Source organism: Pteropus alecto, unplaced genomic scaffold, assembly GCF_000325575.1.
Source record: "Pteropus alecto unplaced genomic scaffold, ASM32557v1 scaffold98, whole genome shotgun sequence".
NCBI lineage: Eukaryota > Metazoa > Chordata > Mammalia > Chiroptera > Pteropodidae > Pteropus > Pteropus alecto.
The window spans coordinates 5,629,899-5,642,035 of record NW_006443570.1 but is presented as its reverse complement, the minus strand read 5'-3'; the positions used below and the strand labels follow the sequence as shown (position 1 = coordinate 5,642,035).

The window sequence follows — 12,137 nt, the reverse complement described above, 5'->3', positions numbered from 1 at the left end:
CTGGGTCTCCCCAGGGCCTGCAAGGGCACACCCACACTTTCTGACCTAGCACCGAAAGCCCTTTCCTGGAAAACCTCTGCCCACCTGTGCAGGTCCCTCTGGCTCCTGTCCCTTTCCTCCACCCTCACCACCTCTGCCCTGGCCACCAAGGTCATATTACTTTCACAGTTCTATGCCTCAGCTCACGCTGCTGGTCCCTAGACCTGAAGAAGCAAATTGCTCCCCTCGCCTGTTTTTTTCTGCTGAGCCACAGATGTCACCTTCTTCAGAAAACCTTCCCCTCAAAATCTACCACCCAAGGCCTGGGTCAGGTGCTCTGAGTCCTTAATGCCTATGGGAGCTTATATCACAGCATTTATATTGTCTGGTTACTCCTGCAGGAGTTTACCAAACTGCATTTCTTGAGGGCTGAGATCACACAGTTAATACTAATACCCTCATTGCCCAGCACAGTGCCCACACTGCAGGCCCTCAATAAATGGAAACAGCAAAAAAAGATGGAAGAGAGTGTAAACTGCAAATGGGAGCACGTCCGTGGGGTCAGTCTGCTGTCAGGCACCCCGGGGCTCTCCCACGTGCAACCAGAGGGTAGCTGCAGAGGCCAAGAAGCAGTCTTGTGTAGTGACTGTCTCCAGGTTAAACAAGCAGGACAGGTGTCACCTAGCTGGAAAGGGCATGTGGTAAGAAAAGGTAGAAACAGAATGAGCCAAGTTAGGCATTTCTTCTGATTTTTCCAGCAGGACTCTTACTTAGGTGACCCCTAACCCCACTCCCTCACCCCACCAAAGAATCCCACCAAGGTTGTTGGTTTCACCACCTCAGTATGTTTCTTGCATTCTTTCCTGAATTTCTTTTCCCAAGCACCTCATATCCTGGCCCTTCTAGTCTTGAACTTTTCCTTTCTGGCTCAACCACACTCCCCTACAGAGGGATCCTGCCTTCTGAGTCCCATCCTAAGATATGGTTCCAGGTAGGGGTCTCCTGTGCCTTTCTGGCCAAGGCCATCTCCCCAACAATTGATCCCTGAGGCCTCTGTCAGTTCCCTATTTCCTCAAGGCCCCAGTGCCCTGTGCCCCATTCCTTATGGGGTCTTCACTTTGTCCATTACCCCTAAGGTATGGGGAACACCTTGCCCTGTACTCCATCCTTCCATGATCTTTACCTCCATCCTGATGTCACCCCTATCCTCCAGGCCCTGTGTCGTGAATCCTATCCAAGAACCCCTGCCCCTGTCAGGTTCTCCTTAGTTCCCAAGGCAGCTAGTGCCGACCTTTCAAGCTCTCTGCGGCCTCGAAGAATCTGCTTGGTATTCTGAGGCGGGATTCCTTCTTTAGAGACTTCATGGTGCCGCCCGGACCGAGAGCGTGGCCCCACGTCGCGGGGACCCAGGATAACTTGGCCGTGCGTCACCCCACCAGGCGACCCCGCGCGCGTCCGCCCGCCATTGGTCGCAGCTGCGTCCATAGCAACCAGCGCCCCGCGACGGAGCGCGCACCCACCGAACAACTTGGGCGGAGACTGCTTGGAAGCCACCTTTTTCATACGGTCGCCCCAACGCGCCCGCCAAGGGCCGCTCCTTCCTCATGCGAACCCTGAAAATACCTGGGGGCCCGACCGTGACGTCACAGGCGATGCCAGTTACTCCCGTGAGGTCACCAGCCGGGAGGGGCGTGGGTGGAGCGAAGCTGGTGGGGGCGGGTGGGAGGAGGGCTGCATGATCCGCCCCGCTCCTCCCCGCACTAGGCGAGGGTGCGTCCGGCTGCCCTGACCGCCCCAACTCCTGCCTTCCCTCTGCCCTTTCACACAGCCGCCACAGGATCCTTCCTTTCACCTCCTGCCGAAAACCCCTGGAGGGCTTCCGGAGGATTTCATTTCCCAAGACCCCCTGCCTGTCCCTTACATGGATGGGCCTGTTGACCTCCTCCGCCCTCGCACGCTGCAGCCGCTTTGGTCTTCCATTAATTCCTAAACCGGTCAAGCTTCCTTCCCCTCCTGCCCAAGGACTTGGGGCCTTCTCATACTGCTGGTTTCAGTCTTTGGACTGAAAGATTGCCCTTGACTCCCGTTCCCCACTTTAAAGTAGCCCCTTTGTTATCTCAACTTTATAATTGCACCCAGTTCATTTATTTTTCCGGAGTCCTAACGCATTCTGGGATTATTTTGTTTGTCCATGTTCACTGTCGTCAGGCAATGTAAACTCCCTAAGGGCAGGGAAGCCTGTCCCTTGTTCCTACCTCAACCCAAAATTTAGCCTATAGTGGTCACTCTATGTGGAATAATGAAGGGGCTCTAGAGCCAGACACAACTGAGTTGCAATCCCACCTCTGCCTCCTTGCTAGCTGTGTGTTCTTGGGCTTGTCCTGTGACCTGAGCCACAGCTTTCTCACTTAAAAAATGGAGGTCATAATGCCGCCCACACAGGGCCACTGTAAAGATTAACTGAGAGTTTGCATTTAAACCACCCAACATAGTGCCCTCCATAAACTGTAATGTCTTCTCAATCAATTCTCAAAAATTATGCTGGGGTTGGGGGAGCAGGTGCACTCTGTACCCATTTTACAGATAAAAATGGAGCTTCAGAGAGTGGAAGCATGTAAAGTCACCTGACTAGCAAGGAACACAATTTGAACCTGGTTCTACCAAGTCCAAGGCCTTATCTCTTGGGCCATTTCTGAGCTTTGCTGCAGTCTGCCCCAGACAGGGAACTAGGGAGGATGCCAGGAGGGCTGGCCAATCCTGGTGCTCCCTGTGTGTTCTCCACTACTGGGCATCTCCCGGAGGCATGGCTCCTTCCCAATGCTCCCCTAGACCTTCACTCCTCTTACGACTGAGACATCCTCCACGGGCAGCTCCTCCTCTCCTGCCCTCTGAGGCCCAAGCATCAACCTCCTTCCACCATCCAAGGAGTCCCCAGTTCAGTTCACTCCATGAATGCTTACTGAGCACTTATGATACACCGGGCTGGGAACTGTAGACAGTCACTGTGGTGGAAATAGTGCAAGAGGCTTTTTGTCAGGAGCACTAGGGGCTCTCACTGTAAGGCCCATGAAAGATGAAAGGGAAAGAAGCAGGACTGGGTTGGGAGAGCCTCAGACTATGTTGCAGATCTGACAAAGTCTTGGCCAACCCCATGTGGACCTCTGGGGCAGAAAATGTTCCTCAGGGGCTGTCAGCTAACTGTAAGGTCTTTCTTGAAGGGAGATAGGAACAACTCATGACCATGGCTGCCACAGGAGCTCTGCAAGATATGGAGGAAAATAAATATTTTCTCTAGTCCTCTAGGAGCTCAGATAGAAGACACACACTCATGAAACTCCAATCCATTCGCCCAGCTTCAGGAGGGCGTTTACCTTTGGGAAGTTGCACAGCTTGTGGGAAACCTGGCTGGGGCAGGACAGAGGCCTGGGGGATGTTTAAGGAGGATTCAGTGGAGGTTAAAAGACGAGGGAAGGAGGGAGTGGGAGAGGCACTTGGTTAGGCAGACACACAACCTGGCGGGGCTTAGCTACCAGCCTCAGTGACTTTGAACAGGTTTCATCCCCTCTTTGTGCCTTCGTATCACCATCTGCATCATGAAGTTGTTAGACCAGATTAGTGCTGCTTAACCCTTTGAGAATCTGATCGAAGCCAGGAAACCTTCCCAGAAATATGCATTTTTTTTTTTATGGTAGTAAAATACACATAACATAAAACTCACCATTTTAACAAATACAATGCAGTGGCTTTTAGTACATTCACAGTGTCGTGCAACCATCACCACTGTCTAGTTCCAGAACTTTTTCATCATCCCTAATCAAACCTTGTATCCATTAAATATTCACTCCCTTGGCAACTACTAATCTACCTTCCCTCTTTATTGATTTATCTATTCTGGATAGTTCTTATAAATGGAATCATACAGTATTTGGCCTTTTGTGTCCGCCTTCTTTCACTTAGCGTAGTGTTTTCAAGGCTCATCCATGTTGTGGCATGTATCAGTACTCCAGCCTTTTTCATGGCTGAATAATATTCCACTATATACCACATTTTGTTTATCCATTCATCTGCACATTTGATTTTGCATTGAATTCCAGGGATTCTCTGAAGTTTGTTTGTGTGCCCCTGGGGTGGGGTGGGCTATCATCAGTGTGCCTTAGGCACAGAGCTGGTTCACCTGAAAATGGGTTTCGAATTCTAATGTAAGTCGTCAAGGGCTAGTGATTACTGGTGACTTGGGAAAGGCAGAATGGATATTAAGGAAGCCTTCTTAGAGGAGGAGCATCTGAGGTGGGCCACTAAAGGTAAGAGTTCAACAGGCAGGGCGGGCGGCAGGCACTCCCGAGAAGGACTCAGTGGGAACCAAGGCCTGGAAGGGATAAGGCACAAGTTTGGGGAACAGCATCATTTAGCCACCACAGCTTTAGCAGTCTTCTCCCGACTTGGCAACTCTGAGTAACCTCCTCGAGCTCAGGGAGGAGGAGGTGGCTGGGTTGACAGAGGACAAGACATCAGTTATTGCTTCATGTCTCTGTTTATTTCCACCCAGCCAGGTGCTGGGCACGTTGTCAACTCCTCTTTGCAGAGGCTAAACAGCCTCCCTAAATAGAAAGTGTGTTTCCTGCACAGGCTGCATCATCCCTTTCCAGGGACAGCCACCCTCCAAAGCCTGAGGCCAGCATAGTCTGTTCTCAAGTCTGTCACAGCTAACTCACCCCTTCATGTCTGGATCCCTCCTCCCAGTTTATCCTGCCACTTCTGTCTCATCTCCACATACACGCTTGGCCCTCTCCCATGTTGTCTGTACTGTCCCCCCCTACACATCTGGCTCACTCTCCACATCTGGGTCATTTCCCCCTTTAATGACACATCACACTCTTAGACCTTTGCTCAACATGCAGCAGGATTCTTCCATTCTTCTTGGCCTTGAAGTCAGGCCACAGCTGGACACTGTTCTCAGAACGGCCTGACTTCAGCCTTGGGGGTGATATGCAGACTCTGGGCACCACCCCTAGATGCAAATTGCTCTTAATCTCTTCTGGAGAAGGACACAAGGAGAGATATTTTAAGGGCCACATAAAATAGGGGGTAGGAGCAATGGGGACTTTGGAGCAAAATGTTAGTTTGCCTTTCAGTGTTGCCCCTTCCTAGGCCATGTCCCTCTTTAGAGTGGGGAGAGTGCCAATCTCACAGAGTTACTGTCACCCTCTGTCATCTCATCCTGTTTTGCTATGCTCAGAATCCTTATCCTATACTTCCATACAGTCTGTCTGTCTGCCCTGACTAAAGCATAAGGTCTAGGGAGCAGAGGCCTTGCCTGTCAGATTCACGGCTGTATCATAGTTCCTAGAATAGTATCTGGCACACGTGGGCCATCAATAATGGATAGGGATGGGGGGAAGCCTGGAGAAGTGTCAATGGATTCATGGTAGCTGCCTTCCAATATCTGCAGGGGCGGGCAGGGACAGAGCCTAGCTCCTTCTGTGCAGCACCCAAGGGCAAAACTATGAACCACCTGGGAGGTTTGCTGTAAGACTTCTAAGAATCCGAGTGCCCTCCTGGTACAGGAGTTCCAGCACAGGCCCTGGGATCATCTGCCTGGGCTGCTGTTGAGGACATGCTGAGGTGGATGGACACTGAGTTCTGGGGCTCTGTGCTGAGGCTCTCCCCTAAAATGAAGGCTCTCTTCTTACATGCCAGTCCCTCCCTCCTTGTCCTGGTCAGGAGAAGGCTGCTTGCTGAGGGCAGATTCAGAGCCAAGGGAGCTGGTTTACCTTGGGGTTTCTTTTTCTAGATTGTAGGGATAACTGAGGAATTGCCCTGTCCTACCAATGTTCTCATTGTTCTCTTGGAACATGGCTTGGAACTGGGGGCAGTAGGGGATGCGGTGGGAAGATGCTGAATTAAAAGCCTTGGGCCCTTATCTCTGTCTAGCTGTGTTACCCAGGAACTGGTTCCCCAACCCCGAATCCCATCTACTTCCCTTTCAGAAGGGCTTCAATGCTTTCATCGACTTCCAAGGATCAATGCAAACAGAAAAAAAAAAAAAAAGGTGTATAAGTACTCTGAAAACTGTACAGATGAAAGGGATTATAGCTAAGGCCCAAACACTCAAATCCACTAGATAATTTCTCCCTTAGATAGTGTGATAGACAGAATAATGGCTCCCCAAAGATGTCTACATCTTCATTGCCGGAAGCTGTCAATTTGTTACCTTACATGGCAAAAAGGACTTTGCAGATGTGATTAAGGATGCTGAGATGGGGAGATTATCCTGGATTATCTAGATGGGCCCAATGTTATCGTAAGGGTCCTTGTAAGAGGGAGGCAGGAGGGTCACAGTCAGAGAAGGAGATGTGATGATGGAAACAGAGGTCAGAGTGATGTGGCCATGAGCCAAGAAATGCCGCAGCTTTTAGAAGCTGGAAAAGGCAGGGAATGGATTCCTTCCTAGAGCCTCCAGGAGGAATACAGCTCTGCTGACACCTTGACTTTAGCTAGCTCAGACTTCTGGCCTCCAAAACTGTAAGATAATAAATTTGTGTTGCTTTAAGCTACTAAGTTTATGGTGATGTGTTATGACAACAATAGGCTATCAATACAGATAATGATATAAACAGTTTCAAATCTGATTCTCCAATTCTTTTTCAATATTCCTTCTGTGGAGATCTTGTCCTTACCAGGTTAGCTCAGGGCTCCTATGTTATCATTAAGTAGATCACTGCTTATCTGTCTTGAGTTCCATTTTAGCAGAGCATGCCAACCTGACACACCTAGGTTCAAACCTCAGTAATTTTCTGGCTGGGTGACCTCAGACTAGGTAACATAACCTCTCTGAGTCAGTCTCGTCTGTGGCAAAAATGGGGAGTTGTGAGAATTATATATGATTCCACTCAAAAACTCCTTTCATAGAAATTAAGAATCATGTCTAGGATTGCCAGATAAAATATAGAATGCCCAGTTAAATTTGAATCTCAAATAAAACAATTTTTTTTTTAGTATAAGTATGTCCCGTGTGATATTTGGGACATACACTGAACACTTATTGTTTTATCTGAAATTCAAACGTAAATGAGTGTCTATATTTCTCTTTGCTAAATCTAGCAGGCTTAGCCTTGTCCCAGGTCATGTATCTTGTAAGCAAAAGAGCTAAGCCTCAATCTCGGATCTTTAAACCCCAGGTCAGTGAGCATCCTGCCCCATCACAGGCCTGACCTTGAGTAGATTAGCTGAGCCACATGGCAGCCCTGGACCTATGACCCAATTGAAGCTTCAAAAACAAATGCAATTTGGACTTTGGGAACCCATTTCATACCTGAAAAATATCTAAAGTGATCATGAAAATAAAATTTAATAACCACACAAGTGTTTATATATTATATATGTATAAGTGTGTATAAAGTATATAAAATCAAATCTGAGTATGAAAGCAAGTAAAACAAAAAACTACACTTGTGCTGGCTGGAAAATTACTGCTTGGCTATAGCCCATGGGAACATAACATTCTAACAATAAGCTTTCTGCTTCTGTACCCCCGCTTGCACCACCGACCTATGGGTTGACAGTTAGTAAATAGAAGAAAAATAGACTTTTGTGTTCAGACAGAATGAGGAATGGGGTTCAGGGCTTAAAAACCCTGTACCTCTACATTTCGGGGCTGTTTAATTTGGGTTCTGCGTACCCCTGGCAGACCCAGCTGGTTGAATAAAAAGTGTGTTTCCTATAACTCACTGGTTGCTGGTGGTCCGTGTGTCTGTCGGGGGCTGGCGGCTACAACACACTCAAACGTATATTAAGTTTGTGAATTTAATCTCTAAAGGCAATGTGCCTTTTAGGATTTTTTCTTCTGCCTGATCCAGACCAATACGCAAGTCCAGTGGAGTTTAAATTAAATGGCAACTAACTGTACTGTGTGCCTATCATGGACTGAGTAGCCTTCTAAGTACTTTGTGTACTTTTTTAAAAAATTGAAATATAATTCACATGACATAAAATGTTATATAACATAAAATGTACCATTTAAAGCATACAGTGTGTTTCACTATATTCACAAGGTTGCACAACCATCACTAGCTAGTTCCAGGGCATTTTCATCACCCCAAAAAGAAACCTTGTGCCCATAAGCGGTCACTCCCCATTCCCTTTTCTCCCCTGTCCCTAGCAAACAATAATCTACTTTCTGTATCTATGGATTTGCCTATTCTGGACATTTTATGTATATGAAATCATATAATTTGTGGCCTTTTGTGTCTGGTTTCTTTCACTTAGCAAAATGCTTTCAAGGTTCATCCATGTAACATGTATCAATACTTCATCTCCTTTTATTGCCAAATAGTATTTCATTGTATAAACATACCACATCTTATTTATCCATTTATCAGCTGATGGACATTTGAGTTGCATCTACTTTGTGTCTATTGTGAATAATGCTGCTAGGAACATTTATGTACATGTTTTTGTGTGAACGTATGTTTTCAATTCTCTTAAGTACATACCTAGGACTGGACTTGCTGGGTCATATAGTAACTCCATGTTTAACTTTTTGAGGAACTGCCAGACTGTTTTCACCAGCAGCTACACTATTTTGCATTCCCACCAGCAATGTATGAGGGTTCCAATTTCTCCACATACTCACCAACACTTGTTATTTTCCTTCTTTAAAAAAAGTATAATTACCTCAGTGAGTATGGATTGGTTTTGATTTGCATTTCCTTAATGGCTGCGATGATGTTGAGCAGCTTTTCGCGTGTTTGTTGTCTATTTGCATAACTTCTTTGGAAAAATGTCTATTCACATCCTTTGTCCATTTTTAATTAGGTTGTTTATCTTTGTTTTTGCATTGTAGGCATTATTTATATGTGTTGGATATTAAACCCTTATCAAATCTAAGATTTGCAAATATTTTCTCCCTTTCTGTGGGGTTTCCTTTTACTTTCTTGACAGTATTTGATGCACAAAACTTTTAAATTTTGATGAAACCCAATTTGCATACTTTTCTTGGTTGTTTTAGTTGTCTTCTCAAATGTTTACAACAACCACATGAGATAGAGACTATCCTTAGCATCCCCATTTTACAGATAAGGAAATTGAGGCATAGATATGTTAAGCACCTTGCCTGAGATTAAGCAGCTAACAGGAGGCAGAGCTGGGATCTGAGTACAAGCACTTACACTCCAGGGCCCAGGCCAGAACAATTCACAGGTGCTCAACCTGGTACGCATGAGTAGGATTTTTTAATTATCCTCTGAGCTTCAGACCTTGTTCAAGCAGGACTACCTGCTTGACAGTTTTCATAGTTCATTTTGTATTGTTCGTAAATTCACCTGAAGGGTTAGTTCAGGGTGGGGACTGGGAGGAGGGGCGTTTCCACAGCAACTTCCTCATTGATCTAAAGCAGCACCCCACCCCCAGCTGAGGCCCTGCCCACCTTGTCCCCCATCAGTGCTGCCAAGTCTTTTGGAAAGGGGTTCTGGCCCCTCACTGCAGTCGTAATCAGTGTAAGAAAGGTGAGCAAAGCAAGTGAGGCCTGTGTAAGCTGGTCGGGTTCAAGGGCAGGCTGAGCTAATGGAGGTAAGGAGGCCCAAGGTCTAGGGAAGGATGAGGAGCAACGGGCACCAGGAGAGACCTAATCTGGAGGTGGGGGCAAAGGAAAGGCACATGCTGGGAGTGTGTCCCAGGTGTTAGGGATCTGGGAAGCAGATGGGGCGGTCTCTGCCTGCACAGGTCAGCCACCTGAGAAATGGTGCCATTCCTGTCTGACTTGATAGAGGAGAGCAAGGAGTGGTGGTAAGAGGTGTCACCTAGTGAGGGGCCCTTCCTTCCTGGGTGCTGCTGCCTGGAGGCTGTCAGTCTGCCCTGTAGCACAAACCCTCCCAGGTACCTGGGAGGTGGCAAGTTCTACACTGGGTTGGGGGAAAATTTTCCAGAAGCTCAGGGTTACCTACTGACAAGTTTCAGCATCACAGGGAAACAACAGGTTTCTCTGCCTTGTCAGGCACCAGGAATTCCTGTTTGGGATCTGCAAAATGGACATAATAATAATAGAACTTATCTCATTGGGTTGTTATGGAGCTTAAATGAGTTAATGTAGATAACATTCTTGGCACGTGCCTGGCTTACAGCTATTACTGTACTATATTATGCTATTGCATAGGCACTGATGGTGGCAGAACCAATTAGAAAAGCTCAGAACATGTTGTTGAGTAAAAAAAAACAGGTTGAAAAATTGGCACACGAGTATGATCCCTTTTCTAAAAAATTATTTTCCTTTCCACATCTATATCTATGCATCAAGGGATGTCTGGAGGGATGGTTATCCAAATGTTAGTAATGGTAATTTCTGGGTAGAATTCTTCTTTCGTCTATATGGTTGAAAAAGAAAAAGCATTCTGAAAATTGAGCAGAAAAAGAAAAAAGAAAAGCCCTTTGTTAAACAACATCACAATTCGCACCAAGTATTATTAAAGCATTCATACCCTTTGACCTAGCTATCTCGCTCTTGGGAATTGATTTGAGGAAATAACTCAAATGAAGGAAGAAGTTATGTCCATAAAACATGCACTACAGCATTATTTATAATAGGGGAAAATGGGGGGACCACTTAAGTGACTTACTTTAGGGTAATAATTATTAAATTGTTCACTGATTGGAACTTTGTGCAACAATTAAAATGAGCAAGGTGATGAGCATTTAACGACATAGAAAAATGATTATGGCAGAATGAGGAGCAAAAGGGGCAGAATGCAAAATGAGATCTGTGCCAGGAGCACAACTGGGCAAAAGTCCTGCATGCATTCGGATGAGAACTGGAAGGGAATATGGGCAAATAGAGACTGTTTAATTTGTTGGGGCCACTGATTGTGTCTGTTTCTTTCTATTTTTTTTCATTTAGAATTGTTCCTATCATGCTGTTTATGTAATTTAAAAAAAGAATGGCTTTACAAATTCCTGCAGGGAAAAGAAAGGGGAGCAGGGAAAGATAAAATAGAAGGGAGATCTGAGATTCTCCCAGAAGGGGGATCTGGATAAGAGAAATTCAGAAGCAACACACTGGCAAACACTTCCAGTTTGGTCTTCTACCTGGGTGGCCCCAAAGGTTGTGTCCCCCTTCCTCTCTGACTTGAGTAATCAGATGAACAAAATAGTTGCCAAAGCTGGGGAAGCAGTATGTTAGCTGATTATAAAGCTAGGGTTAATAGTGCTCTCCAGACTGGAATCATTTGGAAAAGTAGATATGCTTGGTGTTGACAAGACCGTAGAGAAATGAGCACCGGCAAGCTGGCAAGAGTGTGAACTATGCAGGCTTCCTGGAGGGTAGTTAGGCATCATGTATCCAAACAAAGGATGTGAGTATCCCCAGTCAGCAATCCCACTTGTTGGGATTTATCCTAAACCTAAGGAAATGATCAAGCCAGTGCATGAAAATATTTACATAAGATGTTCATCGCAGAGTTTATAAAAATCAAAAAGTAAACCCTCAGTTTCACCAAAAAGGAATTGGTAAACTAAATTTTGGTATAACCATGCAGTGGTACACTACAAAGTGGTACACTAAAAAAAATTGGATGTAGATACAGATTTGATATGAAAGGATGCCTACCACATATTAGCTAGAACAAGAAGGCTCCAAAGAAAGATGCATATTATCTCATTTTTCTAAGATTGTATACCTAAATATGTTTATCTGCATATAGGAATTTTTGCTAAGATATACACCAAAATCTTAACAGTGATTAAACTTTGAGTGGTGGGATTACAAATTGTATCGGTCAGTTTAGCCTCAGTTATACTGCAGTAACAAATAACCCCAAAAATCTACTGGTTTATAACGGTAAATGTGAATTTCTCACTCCTCCTCACATCACTGTGGTCGGCTGCTCTGCTGCCGGACACAATCTCTGTGTGAACAATGCAAGTCTCTGTGGCAGAGAGAGGAAACGGTGGACCACCTACTGGCTCTTACAGTCAGTGTGGGCAAGTCTCATAGTCCTTCCTAAATTCAAGAGAACAGGGATAGGTAATACCCCACAGGCCCTCAGGGAGGCGCACTCCAGGAAGGGTGGTAAACCTTTTGAACAATAATACAATCTACCACACAAGTTAGTTCATCCTTATCTTAGTCCATCTGGGCTGCTTAACAAAAATACCACAGACTGGGTGGC

The 12,137-nt window shown here is 45.8% G+C and overlaps 1 protein-coding gene across 1 annotated transcript in view; it reads right to left on the bottom strand.

The window, feature by feature from the left end:
- Window positions 1–1,585, bottom strand: part of MYCBPAP (MYCBP associated protein) — a 17,695-nt gene extending 16,110 nt beyond the window's left edge. Inside the window, exons 1-2 of the mRNA XM_015599114.2 lie at window positions 1,496–1,585; window positions 1,271–1,394 (exon numbers count right to left, since the gene is read on the bottom strand). Of these exons, the coding sequence (XP_015454600.2) occupies window positions 1,271–1,394; window positions 1,496–1,585 (214 nt within the window). The remainder of the gene's footprint in view (window positions 1–1,270; window positions 1,395–1,495) is intronic.
- Between the last annotated feature and the right edge of the window lie 10,552 nt (window positions 1,586–12,137).